The 21,309-nt window shown below is 42.1% G+C and overlaps 1 protein-coding gene across 5 annotated transcripts in view; it reads right to left on the bottom strand.

Moving 5' to 3' along the window:
- Window positions 1–19,599, bottom strand: part of TMEM94 (transmembrane protein 94) — a 104,190-nt gene extending 84,591 nt beyond the window's left edge. For all 5 annotated transcript variants that reach the window (XR_009761310.1, XM_061616150.1, XM_061616152.1 and 2 more), the window contains exons 1-2: window positions 19,438–19,599; window positions 13,320–13,462 (exon numbers count right to left, since the gene is read on the bottom strand). Coding sequence is in view for 4 of the 5 variants with exons in the window: in XM_061616150.1 (XP_061472134.1) it covers window positions 13,320–13,343 (24 nt within the window). In the remaining variant the exon portion in view is untranslated. The remainder of the gene's footprint in view (window positions 1–13,319; window positions 13,463–19,437) is intronic.
- Between the last annotated feature and the right edge of the window lie 1,710 nt (window positions 19,600–21,309).

The following is a 21,309-nucleotide window of genomic DNA, read 5'->3' as shown; positions in this document are numbered from 1 at the left end:
TTTATACATCTGATTATTCCTACCAAAATGTAGACATGTACATCTCATCTCTGCTGAATTCATTTTGATAGTTCTGGCTCAGTTCTCCATCCTGTCAAAATCATTTTGAGCCCTGCTTTGAAGTTAGCTTGTTTCAAACAAAGCACAGTTAATGTTAACCCCTGTTTGTAAGTCCAGACAACATGTCCAGCCACCACTAAGCAAAAACCAGAAACAAAAGCTTCCAAAATCTCTATCAGTACCAGAGTTAAACTGGGAGGATAAACAGCAAAATTGGATTTGCTTACTATGTTGCAGCTGGTTTATATAACCCAGAGAGGGGAGTCTTAAACAGAATGAGGAATCAGAAGAGATAACTAGCCTGTTAAATTGAATTTCAGAGATTTCTGGATGACCTCTTAGATATTTGTTCTCTTGTTCTGCAATGTCTGCTTCGTAGCCAGAACTGGATGCCAAGGTGCACCACAACTGAGAAACAGTTATTCTCAGCCACTGTTGGCAATGGAACTGTGTGAATGGCAGAGACTAGACAATAGATCCCTTATCTTTCTAAGACTCAGGTTCTCTTGACAATGTAACTGTGCAGAGTGGGTTTCTTCAATCCCAACAAAACTGCCTGCACCATATTTATTGCCAACTTGAGGGAAGTGTTGTTGAGCTTTATGCTCATATATACTTTGATGGGAGGAGGAGGAGGAGGAGAAAAAGAACTGCCCAACTCCTCTAAAAAGGTTTTTAACTTTTAAAGTGCATTTGGTAAGGCAAATAATAATCAGCAAATTATCCTGAATTCTCAGTAAAAAACTAACATGTTAAAAAGGAGCAGATTTCCCCCATCCCTCTTGCCATCTGTGTCTCTGGTGGAAACAAAGATAGAAGAAACTCAGGTTAAATACATAAGTACATAAAAAGTAGAATGTCAGGAAGAAGACTAGTCTCTCAGGAACTGTTTTGTACATAGACAGAGGAGCATTCAGTCACATAATCCCCCGCCTCCAAGCTGAAGTGGGACAGGCCAGACACACCTCTCTCACTGCCTAACGAGGAGGTCAGGCTGAGTACAAAGGACCAAGAGTCAATGGCCAAGTTCATGTCATGCTAAACCATAGCTAAGCACAGTCTTCACCAACCAACGGTCTGGAAATTGCAGCCGGTACAAAATGCGGCGGCACGCCTGATAAAGCAGAGCCATCGCTGGGATCATATTACCCCAGTGTTGATCGATCTACACTGGTTACCAGTTGCTTACCGGGCCCAATTCAAGGTGTTGGTACTGACCTTTAAAACCCTATATGGTTTCGGCCCAGTTTATCTGAAGGAACGCCTCCAGTATCACCAATTATGCCACCTAACGAGATCAGCCTCACAAGACCTTCTCTCGGTCCCACCGCTGAAAACAGCTAGGCTGGTGCGGACCAGAGAGAGGGCATTTTCAATTGTGGCCCCCACCCTCTGGAACTCCCTTTTGACCTCCAACATGCCCCCTCCCTGATGGGTTTTTGCCGAGCCTTAAAGACCTGGCTATTCAGGCAGGCCTATGGGATTTTTGAGGGGGATTAGTTTTTATGGAATCTTAACTGAAGATGGTTTTAGTTGAATTGATGGTGATGTTGTGTTTTGCTGATTTATATATTATTTTATACTGTACTTGAATTGTTGTATTGTATTGTTGTACGTCGCCCAGAGTGTCCGTTAACTCGATGGGCGACTAATAAATAAAATTTTATTTATTATTTATTATTATTTATCCAGATGCTTTGGAATACAACTCCCATCAGCACCAGCCAGCATGACTAAATTATAGTTTAGCAAAAAATGTGAGTGCAGCCAATGAGGAAGGACCACAAGGCATACAAAGGGGAAGAAAACAAGTGAGGAGCCTACCTGAAGTTAATAATAGCAGCTGGATGGCAAGTGGGGTAAATGGCAGCAGAGACCATATGGCAAGCATGAGCATAGCAAGGTGGATCAGAAGTTAGTGGTCCGGCAATTTTTAAGCACCTTCATGGGAAGTTAGCCCATCTGACTAAAAACTAACCATGACTAAAATCAGTTTGGCATAAATAACTATGACTAAGGTGTGTTAAGAAAGGGTGAGGAGAATACACAATTCAGAGACCTTCTCCTCTCTTACCAACAGTTAAGGAACAGGGAGCATTGAAACCACACTGATATCCAGTAGCTTTTTCATGTTGTTGTTGTTATATGCCTTCAAGTTGATTATGACTTATGGCAACCCTATGAATCAGTGACCTCCAATAGCATCTGTTGTAAACCACCCTGTTTACCACCCTGTTCAGGCCTTGTAAGTTCAGGCTTCCTTGTAGCAACTCTATTGGTATGCCATCTGTTCCTGGTGATTTGTTTCTTCCAAGTATTTTAAGAGCAGCTTTTACCTCACATTCTAAAATTTCTGGTTCTTCATCACACGGTTCCTCCATGAATGAATCTGTCATCTTTGCATCTCTTTTATATGAATTCTTAAGTGTACTGCTTCCATCTTCCTTTTATTTCATCTTGGTCAGTCAGTGTTATTATTCAACATCCCTACTCTTGGTTTAAATTTCCCTTTAATCACTCTAATCCTCTGGAATAGGGCTTTTGTTCTACCCTTTTTGTTGTCCTCTTCTATTTCTAGACAATAACTATTGTAATAGTTCTCTTTGTAGTCTCTGTATTGTTACATTTAGGATTCTAACCGTATTTCTCTCTCCTTTTGCTTTCCTATTCTCTTCAACCATTTTAAGAGTTTCTTCAGTCATCCATTGAGGTCTTTCTCTCTTTTCAACTAGAGGTATTGTCTTTTTGCATTGTTCCCTGATAGTCTCTGACTTCACTCCATAGTTCTTCTGGCTCTCTGTCAACTAAGTTTAAAGCCTCAAATCTGTTCTTTATTTGATCTTTATATTCTTCTGGGATGTTATGTAAATTGTATTTTTTGGCATTATGATTGCTTTGTTGTTGTTCTTTAGCTTTTCTCTGATTTTCGATATTACCAGTTCATGATCTGTACTGCAGTCTGCTCTTGATCTTGTTTTTGCAATAAGTATGGAACTTCTCCATCTTCTGCTACCAATTACATTATATAATCAATTTGATTCCTATATTGACCATTTGGTGATGTCCACATGTACAGTCGGATTTTTGGTTGCTCAAAAAATGTGTTTGCGAGAAACAAATTATTGGCTTCACAGAATTCAGTAAGTCTTTCTCCTGCTTCATTTCTATCTCGGAATCAACTTGAAGGCAGTACACACAATACACACAAGGCCCATTTTCCCACAATTCCTAATTCTTCTCTGTTCCCTACCTTTGCATTCCAGTCCCCCATGATTACCAGAGCATCCTGTTTGGGTGTATGATCAATTTCTTCCTGTACTTCTGTGTAAAACCTCTCCAATCCTCTTCTGCATTTGCCATTGGAGCATAGACTTGGATGATAGTTATGTTAATTGGTTTCCCATTCATAGAATCATAGAATAGTAGAGTTGGAAGGGGCCTATAAGGCCATCAAGTCCAACCCCCTGCTCAATGCAGGAATCCAAATCAAAGCATTCCCGACAGATGGCTGTCCAGCTGCCTCTTGAATGCCTCCAGTGTCGGAGAGCCCACTACCTCTCTAGGTAATTGCTTCCATTGTCGTATAGATCTAACAGTTAGGAAGTTTTTCCTGACGTCCAGTCGAAATCTGGCTTCCTGCAACCTGAGCCCATTATTCCGTGTCCTGTACTCTGGGACGATCAAGAAGAGATCCCGGCCCTCCTCTATGTGACCACCTTTCATGTACTTGAAGAGTGCTATCATATCTCCCCTCAGTCTTCTCTTCTCCAGGCTAAACATGCCCAGTTATTTCAGTCTCTCCTCATAGGGCTTTGTTTCCAGTCCCCTGATCATCTTTGTTGCCCTCCTCTGAACCCGTTCCAGTTTGTCTGCATCCTTCTTGAAGTGCGGAGACCACAACTGGACGCAGTATTCAAGATGAGGCCTAACCAGTGCAGAATAGAGGAGAACTAGTACTTCACGCGATTTGGAAACTATACTGTACTTCTGTTAATACAGCCTAATATAGCATTTGCCTTTTTTGCAGCCACATCGCACTGTTGGCTCATATTCAGCTTGTGATCAACGACAATTCCAAAATCCTTCTCACGTGTCGTACTGCTGAGCCAAGTATCCCCCATCTTATAACTGTGCATTTGGTTTCTTTTTCCTAAGTGTAGAACTTTGCATTTATCCCTGTTGAATTTCATTCTGTTGTTTTCAGCCCAATGCTCCAGCCCATCAAGGTCCCTTTGAATTTTGTTTCTGTCTTCCGTGGTATTAGCTATGCTCCCCAACTTTGTATCATCTGCAAATCTGATAAGCATGCTTTGTACCTCCTCATCCAAGTTGTTAATAAAAATGTTAAAGAGCACTGGGCCCAGGTCCGAGCCCTGTGGTACCCCACTCGTTACTTCTGCCCAGTTTGAGAAGGAACCATTGATAAGCACTCTTTGAGTACGATTCTGGAGCCAACTGTGGATCCATCTGATAGTTGTTTCATCCAGCCCACATTTAGCTAGCTTGCTAATCAGAATATCTCATTGACATCACTTGCTCAGACCTTGCGTTATAGTTCCTAATTGCTTTTGCTACATCACTTCTCACTATTAAAGCAACTCCATTTCTTCTTAATTTCTCATTTCCTGCATAAAATATTTTGAAAATGTCCCATTCCCATCCATTTTAATTCACTCATGCCAAGTATCGTAATGTTGATAAGTTCCATTTCTTGCCTGACAATTTCTAACTTTCCCCGATTCATGCTTCTCACATTCCATGTTCCTATTGTGTATGTCATACAACTTCGGACTCTCCTTTAGCATCTGTGGCATCAGCCTCTGGGTTTCCTTTCAGCTTTGACCCAGCTGCGTCAGTCACAGCGCCACTTGTACTTGTCCTTTGTTCTTCCCCAGTAGCTCAGTGAATGCCTTCTGACCTGGAGGTCTCATCTGCCAGCACTATCTTGTGTTGCATTTTGGATACTCTGTTCATAGGGTTTTCATGGTAAGAGGTATTCAGAGGTGGTTTACCATTGCCTTCCTCTGAGTTTGGATGCATCTTAGTCTGGTGTCTCAGCTTTAACCATTCCGCCTTGGGTGCCCCTGCTAGGAGTCTAACCTCTTGGTCTAGACTCCTGACAGCATTGCTCTCAGCTTCTTCAACGCTCTCAACCCCCCACACCACATTAAGGTGTGCATCCTAGAGGGGAAGCTTTTTCATAGGCTAGAACAAATCCAATTTGCCAGGCTGCTTTGGCCAAAATACATACAAGGTCTTAAGGACTGAAATACTGGCCAGTGGTATTGCAAATTCCTTTTTTTTAAAAGTAGTAATGGTAAGCAACATGCCAGCTATGCATCCTCCCACACTCAAGTTGAAAAACAAGCCAAAAACAATCACAGGAAATAAAAGACCATTTTACACTTTATGCAGTAAACAGCATAACAGCCATGGCCCTATCAGGTTTCCTTAGGCACCTGCAAACAGATGTTTAAGGATGCACTTTTGTCATTCACAACTGCTGTGTTTGCTGTGGAAAACACAACTGCCATATGAAGCAGTCTCTCAAATTCTGACTTCCATTTCATGGAAATTGCTACAGAAAGCCTAAGTCACAAAAAGATGATACTTTTCAGTTGTTCCAAGAAAATGCCACCACTGTTTTAAGGTCATGAAAACATTTTACAACGAATAATAATTGCCATATGTCTCATGCTGATCAATACCAAAGTGGGTCATTCAGTTATTATTAGCACATTTTGTTAACTTTCTTGAAACATGTCGTATACAATACTGTTGTTAGGTTAGTAGGACAGAAGAACTACATTAATTCAATGGAAAAACTGTCCAGTATCCAGACAGAGAAACTGCACTACTGAAATTCCTCCATCCCTCATGATCTTGAAGTAAAAATCACACAGCTATGAGTAATACATATACCCATTAACACAATACACAGCACAGCATTTGGTCCATGTTTTGAGCCCATATACATGGCCAAATTCTCCAGGGTGAGATCTAGGACCCTGTGGTAGCTTGGCCATCTGTATCAACCTGCCAACAGGCAAGGAAATGTTTATCACACTTTAGATGTAAATGGGTCATAAAATGTGTGGTCAAACAATATCTGTATTTACCTTCTGAAAGGTAAGAATCTCAAGATTCCTTTTTTTTAAAGCTATAGAGCCTATCGTCCATCTTCCCCAATCTGGTATTTTCCGGATGTTACAGACCACAACTCCCATCAGTGCCAGGCAGCATGGCCAAGGGTCAAGGGCAGTGGGAGTCCAATAACATCTGTAGGACAACAAGTTGAGGAAGACTCTGACTGAAGGAACCACACGGGAGCAGAGCAATGGGCAGGGTTTCCATTAGTCAGCAATTTTTTGTCTCGGAGATCCCCATAATCCTCCAGCCCCTAGAGTTTGTTACTATCCTGATTTTTTTCCCCTTCCTGTTCCAGCCTGCTCACTTTCTTAACAGCAAGAACCGCCAGCGCTTGACACGAAGTGTGTTGAGCAATGAGGGCTGGCTTTCCAAAGGAAGGGACAGTGACATGGCAACAGTTTTAGCCACATCCTCTTTTGATGCACACAAACAAAGCTCTCACCACACTGCACAGTGAGACTGTGAATCTTACCAATGAGGAAAATGTCAGTGCCATGCTGTAATTTTCACCCCTCCAGCACACAGCTTTTTGCCTCTTGTCCCTAGCAAATGCCCTGTTATCACCACACACCTATTACAAGGGCCAAACAACATCTCGCTTTAAAAAACCAACAGCTATGGGTCAATTAAGACACACTGATAGTTGTATTCCCTCTTCAACTGACAATGGGCAGCAGGTGCGTTGCTCAGGGGTAAGCCATGCCTGTTCAAATCAGGCCATGCATCTGTCTCAACAGACCAATGGCAAACTAGATCAGACATCCAGCTAATAAGAGAATGTTACACTTTCACATTGCTATTCCCAAACACATTGTTCAGTCTGGCAATTCCAATGGTAGACCTAGAAATTGTATCTGGGCCCCCCAACGTGGATCCTGTGAGCACTATGGCACCCTCAGACATCCCCCTTGGCATTGGTTCCCTGCCTGTCCCAGTTTGTTTGTTTTTGAAAAGAGGCTTGCCAGGGAGGGGGGTTCTCTGGGTGTGCTCTTTATCTCTCTTCCTTTAAGAGCCAGCTGCTTTTAAGAATTCAGTTTGTAATACTGATGAGAAACCAGCTTGCTATTTGCACAAGGTATTTCAAGTTATTTATTCTAATCCCTTTTTTCCATTAATTTTGTTATGGTTTATTTTACCTAGTTAATAGCTCTGTTAAAATTTTCTTTGTTGAGTTTGTGTGTAATCAGTTTCAGTTTTTGGAAGATTTCTTGTGTTTATCTTTTATCATGTTTCTTTTTGGTTGTTCTTTCCTTATTTATTCTAGTATTTGGCCAGTATTATGCAGAGTGTTGTTTTGTTTACTTTGAATAGATATATGTATGTAGTTCTTTTTATATTTTAGAATTCACTCTGTAATTGATTTTAATCCTGTTTATATATATATATATTTGCAGGTTGCCATTGACAAAGGGTTGTGCCAACACCCAAAACGCATTGAGCTGCAATAAAAATTTCTCGCATTCTCTGCTCTCTGCTGGTTCTGCACCTTGAGGGTCTTCCTCTTCTTGGCTGGACTGTTTCTGGATGCTTCCCTCTTTGCTTTTTTGCAGGGAGGTGGGTTGCCTGTTTTGGGGAAGGTGTGTTGCCTCCTTTTTTTGTCTGTGTCCAAAAAGATTGGGGACCTCTAACTCTACATAATCTATACAAACAAGACAAACCATCCTAAAATGTGCATGCTTGGATCAAATTTAGCAAATTGTTTCCACATCCTACCAGCATTCCAAGTAAATTAATCACTCTGGAAAGATGTGAGTTAAGAAGCCATAGAAAAAGCATGAACAGTAAAGCTTCATTCCTAAACGCATGTTCAAAACAGGACTCTACTTGACCTCAAAAGTCTATTTCTAGCAACAATAGACAATCTGTCTTTAGATTTGTGTTTGTGAGCTCTTTTCTGAAGTAACAAATCCAGGAGAAGGTTTGTGAAACAAAAGGTTTTACTATGGATTTATTCTAGCATTTCTCCCTCATCTCCTGTTTTTCTCTGTGTTATTTTCTTTTAGCCACTCTATCGTGCACCACAATGTGAATGTCTCCACCACAAAGAATTGGGGTAAAGCACACATGAAGCTGGGCTGCTGAATTTCATACACACAAGTGTATTGGGGGTGTGTGTGTCACATTTGCCCACGTTCACATAGAGGAAGAACCATGTTAACTTAAGTACACATAGAGCCGGTCACATGTAATTGTCATCATTCCTGCAACAAGTGCACCATAGGCCCACAAAGAATTGTTGTGATCTCAGCATGTGGGCTAGTGTAAGTCCAAGCACAACTGAGCATAGAAAATTCTGAGACATCACCTCATTTGTGAACTGCCCCCAGTTACAAAACAATACTGTCATTTTCAGGTGTCCTATCTGTTTAGCATATCACTAAAAACAAATTATAAAAATCATTTCCAGCATCGCTGAGTGTGGATAAAAACTTGAGAAGTGTGAAGGAGGCTCAAAAGCAGCTTTTCAAAATTAGTAATTTCAGAGCTAATCTCATGGTTTTGAAAAGTTTTGGGACCTGCAACACAAACACACATTTTCATTGATCATCCTTAACAAGAATATAGCAAGATCTCAGTTAATTGATATCACTGCCAGACAAACAGCTACTTCAAGCAACATATACTGTAATCAAGTTCAAAAACTATGTCTCAAGAAGTTCAGCATATCCAGCAGTAATAATCCTTGGCATTCATCCTGTCCAGGAGAACATAATGTAAACTGTGTTACAGATAACTATTATTATTTTGTGTTTTTAAATTGCTTTTTAAAAATGTGTTTTTAAATTTGTATATTTGTTTTTAATGTTTTTAATTGTTGTAAACTGCCCAGAGAGCTTCGGTTATGGGGCGGTATACAAACCCAACTAAATAAATAAAATAAATAAATAAATGCAATCAATCAATCAATTAGATTTATATACTTCCCTTTCTCCCAGTAGGAGCCCAGGGCAGCAAACAAAAGCACTAAAAACACTTTAACACATCATAAAAACAGACTTTAAAAATATATTAAAACAAAACCACAATTAAAAACATATTAAAACATCTCTAAAAACTTTTTTAAACTTTAAAAACATCTATTTTTTAAAAAAAGGTTTAAAAACATTAAAAAGCAATTTCAACACAGAAGCAGACTGTGATAAGGCCTCTACTTAAAAGGCTTGTTGAAAAAGGAAGGTCTTCAGTAGGTGCCAGAAAGATAACAGAAATGGCGCTTGTCTAATACTTAAGGGGAGGAAATTCTACAGGGTAGATGCCACTGCACTAAAGGTCAGTTTCCTATGTTGTGTGGAACGGACCTCCTGATAAGATGGTATCTGCAGGAGGCCCTCACTTGCAGAGTGCAGTGATCGACTGGGTATATAAGGAATAAGGCAGTCTTTCAGGTATCCTGGTCCCGAGCTGTATAGGGCTTTGTACACCAAAGCTAGAACCTCGAACTTAGCCCGGTAGCTAATAGATAGCCAGTGCAATTCCTTTAGCAGTGGGGTGACATGTTGGCGATACTCTGCCCCAATGAGCAGACTTGTTGCCGCGTTTTGTACCACCTGCAGCTTCTGGACCAACCCCAAGGGTAGCCCTACACAGAACACATTACAGTAATCCAGCCTGGAAGTTACCAGTGCATGGACAACAGCAGTCAGGCTATCCCGGTCCAGAAATGGCCACAGCTGTCTTACCAGTTGAAGCTGGTAAAAAGCATTCCTAGCCACTGAGGTCACCTGAGCCTATAGCAACAAAGATAGATCCAGGAGCACCCATGGACTATAGACCTGCGTACAACCCCATCTAAAGCAGACAACTGACTAATTATCTGAACTCAGGAACCACCAATCCACAGCGTCTCCACCTTGCTAGGATTCATAGTCATATTGGCTCTCAGACAGCCCACCACCAAGTCCAGGCAGCGGTCCAGGGCTTGCGTACTGCTGACATCTCACCCCAAAACTCCTGATGACCACTCCCAAGGGCTTCATATAGATGTTAAACAGCATGGGGGACAAGATGGTACCCTGTGGCACCCCACAGCACAACTGCCAGGGGACCGAATGACAATCACCCAATGCTATTCTCTGAAAACAACCCTGGAGATAGGATTGGAACCACTGTAAAACAGTGCCTCCAATATCCATCTCTCCAAGTCGGCCCAGAAGGATACCATGGTCAATGGTATCAAAAGCCGCCGAGAGATCAAGAATAATAGGGTCACACTCCCCCTGTCCTTCTCCTGATAAAGTTCATCCATCAGGGCAACCAAGGCCGATTCAGTCCCGTAGCCAGGTCTGAACCTAGACTGGAATGGGTCAAGATAATCTGTTTCATCCAAGAGTACTTGCAATTGCTACGCCAAAACCCTCTCAATCAACTTCCCTAAAAAGGGGGTATTTGCAACTGGGCAGTAGTTGTTGCAAACCAATGGGTCCAGAGTGGGTTTTTTCAGAAGTGGTCGGATCACCACCTCTTTCCGGACAGTTGGAACAACTCCCTCCCACACCCTGAATCCACACCCTGGATCCACTCAATTAAACCCCCTCGGTACACTTTAATAAGCCAAGAAGGTCAAGGGTTAAGAGGATACATTGCTGGCTGCATCGTCGCGCACACCTTGTCACAGCATCAGGCTGCATCAACTGAAACTGATCCCAAGAAGCTGCAGCAGACATTGCACTGGACACCTCACTGGGGACTACAGTAGATGTGAAGGGGGCATCAAGACTGCTACAGAGATGAGCAACTTTACCCTCAAAGTGCCTTGCAAACAATTCACGTTGGCTTCTGAAGGGTCTAAAACTCCATTTCCTGGAGTTGATGTCAACAGAACCCTGACAATACAGAAAAGCTCCACTGGATGGCTACTGAGGATGCGATGGTGGCAGAGAAGTGGGCCTTCTTCGCCCCCCTCACCACCACACAGTAGGCACGGTTATGATGTTGCACTTTTGCCCAATCAGTCTCACAGCACACCTTTCACCACTTGCGCTCTAGCCGTCATCCAGCCTGTTTCACTGCCTTTAGTTCACTGTGTACCAAGGTGCAAACCAGGCTCCACAATGCCAGAGAGGGCACTTGGGGGCAACCGTGTCAAGAGCCCGATGTGTCTTGCTGTTCCACAGTGTGTCAAGGGCTTCAACAGGGTCGCTTGCTCTATCTACTGGGAACTCCCCCAGGGCATTCAGGAATCCAGTAGATTCCATTAGTCTCCGGGGGTGGACCATCTTAATCTGTCCATCACCCCTGCAGGGGAGAATTGGAGCCATCAGTCTAAACTTCACCAAGAAGTGATCTGACCATGACAATGGGGTGACATCCACCCACTCCCATCTCCAGACCACCCCTTCCTCCATCTGGAGCAAAAACCTGCCCTGTGCATCAGGCCAGTGACAACTTGAGACAGCCCCACAGTCGTCATGGAGGCCATGAAGTCCCAAGCCAGAACACTAGAGGCAGCCTCATCACGGACATTGAAATCACCCAGGACTATCGTTCTGGGCTCCTCCAATATCACAGCCAAGATAGCCTCCGCCAGCTCGGTCAGAGAAGCTGCCACGCAGCAGGGTGAACAGTACACCAGCAGTTTCCTGTCTCCTTGGCCCGACACCAGGTACAGGCCCTCACAGCCAGCTCCAAGACAGAGTGGTTTCCTGGTGACAGAGGCCTCTGTGAGAACTGGGAACAGTCAGACGCACTCAATATCTTTTACACAGGTATGACTACTTGCAAGTAACCTCCAAAGTTGTAAAAGGAAAGTAGTTAGAAAAACAATATATAATAAATATAAATCTAGTAATAATAGCATGGTTAACTTCTGATTTAATGCTACCGTTACATTCCTGAGCATACAGAACCACTTATTCATGATGATTTGTTCTTATGTTGATATCGGACCAAGTTATACGCAATCCCACTTTCAATACTGTTTCCTCCTGCAAAAGTTTTGGGGTGGACATACTGCTTCGTTTCCAATCAGTACATGTCCTGTAACTTTCTACTGAAATTCTGTAACTTTTTAATATCACAAATATAGGGGGGGGGGGTTTGCCCTGCTTTTGTTACATTATAGTGCAAGAGTGCCCCTCCAAACAGCAATAATGCAATAACACTGAGTAAGCATCATGGGGCAACTGGTAAAGTAGAATAATACATGGATGGCCCAGCATAAATCCAACACTAATGCACTCGTATGCATGACCCTGACTGGACCTCTAGTTTTAATTGTTTTAACTGCTGTTTTAACTGTTTTAATTGTTATGCTGTTGTAATGGGCTTGTTTATTGTACATTTTAATTATGGGTGTTTATTTTAATGTTTTGATTAAATTGTTTTATTGTGCATTTTAATTATCAGCCATATTTTTATAACTGGTTTTATACTCGTAAACCACTTAGAAGTCATTTTGACAAGTAAGCTGCATATAAAATAAATAATTATCATAACAACAACAATATTATTATTATTGTTTTGATGACATGTTGCAGAATATACCCACAAAAGAACACCAGCCTCGAGGGGCCCATAGTAAGACTGTGGATGAAGGAAGTGCAACATCCCCAGATAGCTGCCGCCTTTCGGCTTACATCCGATGACTGAGTTTGGCTTAGAAACGGAAGTCTCAAAAATGGGGTCCAATCCCAACAGTCTGCTGGGACTGGAACAGAGTAAACTGTGTCTGACAGAGACTCTAAGCATGGTGTGCTGGCAAAGACAGACAGTGGTCCATTTTAAATTCACTTGGACATTTGTTATTTAGTTTAATTTTTGTAAATTGTATTGCTTTTATTGATGTATTTTTATACTTGTGTTTATTTTTCTTTCTAAGCCGCCTTGAGGGCCTTTGGCCAAAAGGCAGGGTATAAATACATTTAATAATAATAATAACAACATTTTAAATCTACCCAGGGCAGCAGAAACCCTTGGTCTGTCCCCAGTTCTTCCTGAAGAAAAACTTGATGAAGTTGAATAGCTTTCCAGACTCTCACCAATGAAAGCCAATCTGATGAACAAGAACACTTGACTGCTCATCTTCTTCCAACTAAAATCAACCAGAAGCAAGGTCAAATAGATAGATTAATCAAGAACTACAGGAGATAAGACATGATCAGAGAACCTACCTGACACTTCTCCTTGGAGCCCATGGTTGCTCAATGGGCAGAGCATACCCAGAAAATCACAAGTACCACTCTGTGAGAAGCACCCTCTAGAAGTACCTTCTTCTAGATAAAGTATGAACCTCAGTGTACTTGAGTGGCACCATCTGTGGAAACAAAAGGGGGCAGGTGTAACTTTTTCCTTCATGACCTCTGTAAGGAAAGCACTCTGGAAAATTTAAGATCACAACTGATCTAGGGAGATGAGAAAACAGAAGATTCCAATTGCACCTAATTTTTTGCAACTCTTCCACCCCACCACTAAGTAGGGGTCATCAGTATTAACTGCTGAAAAAGCCAGTACCCCAGGCAGAATGAAATCCCCCTTAGGACAGAAGATTAATGCTTTGACACTTGACACTTTTTCTTGACACGTCCAGGAGAACTGCCAAGCTCAGCCTCTAAGCAAGAAGCCAGATTTCATCAGGTGCTTCAGAGACAAGCTCAAATGCCAGCCAGGAGGCATGTGATAGAGCTGCCTGTCACTAATGGCCATTCATCTTGTTATTTTTATCTCTGCCCAGAGCTCTGCCCAGATAATCTCCAATGGAGCCTGTAGTAATGACTCTTCCATTTTGTGAAGCAACCCATCAAATCCTCTTTGACAAGGTGGCTACACCACAAGGCTGACCACAAGGTTAACCCATCACTGGCCAGGCCAGAGGGTCTAAACAAAGGGGCCAGAGCAACAGTAAAGCACATTTCAGCACAGCTGGGATGAACCGAGTCTAGCTGGCAAGTTGTTTCTCCCAATTTGCATTTTGTGACTGTGGGTCAAATTCCAGTCATAGTCTCTGCCTGAATTGTAAATTTGCTAGATGTCAGAGCCTGACTCAAGTCTTTTGCCCGATACTACAGTCAGGGTTAAGATCTGGTCAATCTGCAAGAGCAATAGGACTTTTTAGAGTTACAAGACTGGTCTATAATTTCGCATGGAAGGTGGGTCCTAATTTAGCTACAGATTCTGCACGGCAACAACCCAAATGGACACATCCTTTTATCTATAAATGTATTAAGCATTTTTTTCCGGCCAGCCACCTAAAACAACTTAGAAAATGAAGAATACCAAAATACAAGAACATCATATCCTCACTAATAAAAACCATTAAAATAAAATATGCAAAAAGTACTCAAGTAGAAATCCAAATAGCATCAACAGTATCACCGAAATACAGAGACCCAAAAGAGACAAAGATAACATCTTATGCTATTGATGGGCTCAGACACTGATTTGTTCTTAAAAACAGGAGGATTCTAAGCAGGATTTCTAAAGGTTGGGGAGTCAGGCACCAATGCATAATCCTTTGCAGAATATTTTATATAAAAGCAAAATAAGTTTTTCAAACTCAATAAACAGCTATGTGGAAACTGGCACATAATTTATTAAAGATACAGAATTTAGTTTTTCATGATACAGGTTCATTTAGCATGAAGTACATACCACATGGACCATATTCAGCCCATCTGCTATACAGGCAGAGCCCTCAGTCATCTCTTAGCTATAGGCCTTCAGTCTGGCACATCCTCAGAATATGCCTTCAGTTTAAACTGTGCCTCCAATTTCCATTCTTAGAAATACAGGATGGGAAGGATTCTCACTAGCTTAAGCTTTCCCTGTCAGCCCAGTTCAGGAATAGAATACTGCATGAAGGTATTTTTCAGAACACAGCAGACAATAGCAAATGTGGCATGAAAGAAAGCATTTATGCTTTAGCATGAGTCTTGTTGAACTATTTCATGCTCTGCCTTTAACACAAGAATACTTGTAGCAGAAGAGAGGGGGGGATAATCTGTTTGGTGGTTTGTTTTTGTAAAAATAATGACAAAACGCCACACCTCCTCTCTAAAAAAGCCAAATTTAGAAAGCTTCAAAAAGACTTTGTTTAAAAAGGCAAGAAATGCTTGCAGCAAAATCAGAACAAAAATACCATACACACACACACACACACACAGATAAAAATGATGATCCAGCACAATCTTAGCTCTGAGCGATGGAGGCTTACTTCTGCGCTACTTGTTAGAGAAGGTCAAAAGGCAAGACAGCTGTGCAGGACAGAAACCTGGGTTGCATTGCATTGCAATGAGACATTCTGTCTCTGGCAGCAAGCTGTAATTTTATCGTAAAAGCAAATAATGCCTTCTGACCATCAACATTCAAACCATAACACCCAAAACTTTACCTCACACATCAAAGGTAAAGAACAAGCAATCCTAGTGACCCCCATTTTTCAGCTTCTAGCCAAAGGCCTACTCTACACAGCCTTCTGCTATCCAACAGCAAGTGGTTAAGTAATAAATGGAAGCTACATAATAAACCCCTTAGCGCTTACCTACACTTCGGTATATTGCTTTGTTTTGATATGGTTGACTTTTTCACTAGCACATTTGCCTTCAGCCAGTTATACCATGGAGCTGAGCTGAAATGTACAGGACAGATTTGCTCATGACTCAATTCTCCTAGATTTTATATAAAGAAAACATTCTATAAAAGCTGCAACAATTCAACCATTCTATTAGTACAATTGTGCTACATCAGGGATTGCTGATTGATTGGTCGACTGATTGATTGCAGGCCAGACTGAGCCCTCAAGGCAAACTTTCATCTTGTTCTGAGCTGCACAAGCAAATTTTTAATCAAGTTAGATGTATTACCCAGTTTCATTCAGAAGGAAAAGAGGAAGGATTTCAAGTTGGTCAGAAATAGGGATCTGTTCGGGGGCTAAGTAGCATCCGCTGGAGAGGTTTAAAAGAAAATTATCTAAATGATGCATTCCAAAATAAGATCACATTATATAAACTCTGCAAACTCCAAACAGGTTATTGGAAAGAGAAAAATGCTTTGGGCCTAGCCAGAGAACATTACTAAGGCTAGTATAGCCTTTCCACTATGGAGCCCCCAACACATACATGTCATTCAGTGGTCTGGTCTACAAGGATAGGCAGAAGATAGACTGGGATTTACTAGTAGGTCTCCGGGTGATTTGCAGTAGATCAGCAGGGATTTCCGACTCCCAATGACAATAGCAACAAAATGACACACACACCCCACTAAAATTAAGAAAGCTTGGGGTAAGCATGTGTGGATAGAAGGACTGTGAACTCTGTTCAATTCTGGTACTCAAAGCAAATTCTTGGGCTTGGGATTCTTTCAGTCTAAGCATCTCTACTTTACCCCAGGCTCTGGTTGGTGGATCTTAGCGTTCTAATAAAAATAAAAGTAGATCCCACAAGCCTGATGTCTGCCCATGATGCCCAATGAGATATCAAACTTAAAAAAAAACACAAAATAAATTGTTCAGTGCTAGCTTGGGCTGCAATCTTAATTCCTTAACTGGAAAGCCCCATTGAATTCAGTAGGACTTACTGCAGAGCAGACATGCATAGTATTGTGCTGCTGGTGCTTAATGTTGTTTACTATCCAGCCATGGTTGTAACCAGTGATAGTGTAAATTACGCACAGAAGCACTAACAATCCAATTAACTAATTGCATTTTGAAAAATGTGCCTACTAAGTTGAACTCCATCGAGATGAGTGGGAAGGTATGGTACCAATTACATTGTTGTGAACAATGTACTCTGTAATATGTTAAAAGGCGAACTTTAGGAATCGGTTTTCTGCATTATTTAGTCAAAAAAAGTTTAAGTATATATGCTCAGTTGGAAGAAGACACTTTAATATTTATTTGTAACTGTTTGTTGATTAAAAGCAGACTTTCTCTTAAATTTAAAAAGTAAGCTTTTGAATTCAGCTGAGCGCCAGAAAAAACTTGCACAAAGTGACATGGGGAACACACCTGCATCATTGTAAAACAGCCTTTCCCCAACCTGGTACCCTGGCTGGGGCTGATGAAGTTGTAGAACCACCAACATCTAGAGGGCATCAAGTTAGGGGAAGGCTGTTGTAAAGAATTGCTCAAATTATATATTTGAATGCAGGGAAAGGTACTGGAGCACGAGTACACAGCATCTTGCGCTGTATACACATGTTGCAGTGCTCCCTGTAAGTCTGTTTTGTAATCGATTGGGCAAAGTGCAGAACCTAGACACCTGAACACATATAAGACAGGGAAAGTCCTGTCTCAGTAACCTATTAGAATTCTTTGAGAGTGTCAACAAGCATATAGATAGAGGTGATCCAGTGGACATAGTGTACTTAGACTTTCAAAAAGCGTTTGACAAGGTACCTCACCAAAGGCTTCTGAGGAAGCTTAGCAGTCATGGAATAAGAGGAGAGGTCCTCTTATGGATAAGGAATTGGTTAAGAAGCAGAAAGCAGAGAGTAGGAATAAACGGACAGTTCTCCCAATGGAGGGCTGTAGAAAGTGGAGTCCCTCAAGGATCGGTACTGGGACCTGTACTTTTCAACTTGTTCATTAATGACCTAGAATTAGGACTGAGCAGTGAAGTGGCCAAGTTTGCTGACGACACTAAATTGTTCAGGGTTGTTAAAACAAAAAGGGATTGCGAAGAGCTACAAAAAGACCTCTCCAAACTGAGTGAATGGGCGGAAAAATGGCAAATGCAATTCAATATAAACAAGTGTAAAATTATGCATATTGGAGCAAAAAATCTTAATTTCACATATACGCTCATGGGGTCTGAACTGGCGGTGACCGACCAGGAGAGAGACCTCGGGGTTGTAGTGGACAGCACGATGAAAATGTCGACCCAGTGTGAGGCAGCTGTGAAAAAGGCAAATTCCATGCTAGCGATAATTAGGAAAGGTATTGAAAATAAAACAGCCGATATCATAATGCCGTTGTATAAATCTATGGTGCGGCCGCATTTGGAATACTGTGTACAGTTCTGGTCGCCTCATCTCAAAAAGGATATTATAGAGTTGGAAAAGGTTCAGAAGAGGGCAACCAGAATGATCAAGGGGATGGAGCGACTCCCTTACGAGGAAAGGTTGCAGCATTTGGGGCTTTTTAGTTTAGAGAAAAGGCGGGTCAGAGGAGACATGATAGAAGTGTATACAATTATGCATGGCATTGAGAAAGTGGATAGAGAAAAGTTCTTCTCCCTCTCTCATAATACTAGAACTCGTGGACATTCAAAGAAGCTGAATGTTGGAAGATTCAGGACAGACAAAAGGAAGTACTTCTTTACTCAGCGCATAGTTAAACTATGGAATTTGCTCCCACAAGATGCAGTAATGGCCACCAGCTTGGACGGCTTTAAAAGAAGATTAGACAAATTCATGGAGGACAGGGCTATCAATGGCTACTAGCCATGATGGCTGTGCTCTGCCACCCTAGTCAGAGGCAGCATGCTTCTGAAAACCAGTTGCCGGAAGCCTCAGGAGGGGAGAGTGTTCTTGCACTCGGGTCCTGCTTGCGGGCTTCCCCCAGGCACCTGGTTGGCCACTGTGAGAACAGGATGCTGGACTAGATGGGCCACTGGCCTGATCCAGCAGGCTCTTCTTATGTTCTTATGTTCTTATAAGGCCTTTACCGGGAAGAAAAATCCACGCAGGGGCAAGGAAGGACCTGCTAACACAAGCAAAGCGAGCGCTGTGTCTCTTCACTGCCACAAACAGGGCACAACGATACAGACAGAATTACAACAGCCTGGGCAAATAACGCCTTATCAGTCAGGCACAGTAATGACTTCTTAGTGCTACCAAGCTTGGGAGGAAGGCAGAGGGAGGTGCGCGAGTTGCAAGGTCTGCAGAAACTTCCTACTGCAAAGGCGCATGCCACTCCTGCAGGGTCTTGCCATCTGACTCAGACCCCCTCATATGTTGAAGAGTTCACAGCTCTGTAGATCTAGCCTCCAGCTTACATGTCTTGAGAAGGCGAGACGTTTTGAAAACAACTGCAAAGCAGATAAATAAACATACTTCTCCTCACCCCAGCCTCCAAAAGCACACAGCTTTCTCAGCTTTGAAATGCCTTCTTATCCTGGCTTCTCATTAAATCCTCATAGAAGGAGTGAGGGTATGAGGATATTTAAATTAGGGCAAATCAGAACGTAGGAGAGAAACCTGCCTCAAAGAACAGGGCAAAATCAACACAGTAACGTAATAATAGAACCTCCTTGTTTTTTCCACCCTGCCCAAAGAAATCTGTAGGCTACTTACCAGACCGAGGCTACAGTCTCCCTTCTTTTGTCTCTGGGGATATAAGCAGATCGTGGGGCCTTTCCCTTACAGCTCAAGAACTCCCGCAGGCAACCCTTGATTCCATTCCCCCAAACATATCTATAGCCACCATCGATGTTACTGGCAAAATAACCGGCTTTACTCTGAAGCATACATGTAACTTCAGGTACAGTTAAGTAAGCCTGGATTGGATTGGCTACATCCTCCTTCAGTTTCAGTACCTTAGCTGTGGTAGGTTAGTGTGGGGCAAAGAATGACGCTGGGCTTCCGCCCTTCTTTCTACTCTATCTGTGGACTGCAAACAGCGGCTAGTTTTAGGGATTGAAACAGGAGCTGTTGGTTGATCATTGAGACGTGGGGTTTTCTTAGGAGTAGATCTCAAATGGTGTGCCGCAGTCCCGTGCTGAGATCACTGGAAAAAATGCCCCCGTTATAGAAAATGTATTTTACAGCATAGATTCTCTTTCAGCTTTTGATATTCTATCATTATATGTATTTGGTTTTGGCATTATATTTACATAGCTGAAATTTTATGTTCATAAACTGGAAGTTATACATGGCATGACATGTTTAACTCTGGGTATTTTCTTTTCAACGCCTCACCCAAGCTCTTTTGCAAACTATTCACAATCCTTTTGCTATATGTATGTTTAAAATTTGGAAGAAATGGTAGAATAAGCTCTCACAGATTTGGTCGCCTTTACTACCATTAAGTTACTACCCACAACTGGATGATGGACTCAGTCTGCTGATTTACTCCAGGGACAAAAAGGGTTTATTTAGGCTGAAGGATTTTTATATTTACAACAACCTCATTTCTATAGAGCAAAACAAGATTACAATAGGGGTCACTAATCTGTCCTGGTCTGAGAATGTCAATTTAAGTACCTGTTGGCGAGTACAAATATTAAATCACATACTAATCAGCCTCTCACACGACTCTGAAGTTGGTTCCTAGTTCCCAGTTCCCAGTTCCTTATTTGCTTGAAAGTTCAAAACACTAAAAAAGAAGAAAAGTTGACAGCTACAGTAACTTCAAGCCAAACTTCACATGTCTCTGAACCCCAGGATATATGTTGGGGTACCCTGTATGATATATCACTGTGATCGGGGGACTCTCCCCGTCAAGAATAACAATATATTTATGCAATCAAAATCATCAGGCTTCTGATATTATAAAAAATACATAGTGATCTCATAAAATCATAAAAAAATAAGTAATTGGGGGTGCCCACCCCAAAATCTGCTCTGGACCAGGACAAATCATACACCCCATGAAAGGGGAGAGTGTCCTCTATGAGATGCCACTGCATCCCGCCTGGCCTAGAGCTTCTGCTGGGCGTAGGGCACCCTGGGAACCATCTATGCAACATCGAAACAGACAAAAACACACAGAAAAAAATAAGTAACTGGGGGTGCCCACCCCAAAATCTGCTCTGGTCCAGGACAACTCATACACCCCATGAAAGGGGAGGGTGTCCTCTATGAGATGCCACTGCGTCCTGCCTGGCCCAGAGCTTCTGCTGGGCTCAGGGCACAGAGAAGGGCATCTATGCAAAATCAAAGCAGACAAAAACATACAGGAAAAAATAAGTAACTGGGTGTGCCCACCCCAAAATCTGCTCTGGGCCAGGACAAATCATATACCCCAGGAAAGGTGAGGCTGTCCTCTATGAGATGCCAGTGCATCCCATCCGGCCCAGGTACAAAGTGGTAGGGATAACTTTCAATACTGGAAATCACTTTGTTTCTTTCCACAATCTGGGAAATGCAAGTGATTGGAACTTCTAGGATGGAATTAGGAAACTTCAAAACACAGGATGTAGTGATGTTTGTGCAACAGATGAGTTG

This window comes from Rhineura floridana, chromosome 3 (assembly GCF_030035675.1).
Source record: "Rhineura floridana isolate rRhiFlo1 chromosome 3, rRhiFlo1.hap2, whole genome shotgun sequence".
NCBI lineage: Eukaryota > Metazoa > Chordata > Lepidosauria > Squamata > Rhineuridae > Rhineura > Rhineura floridana.
Note: the sequence above shows the minus strand (reverse complement) of the source record. Positions and strands in the feature narration are given on the sequence as shown.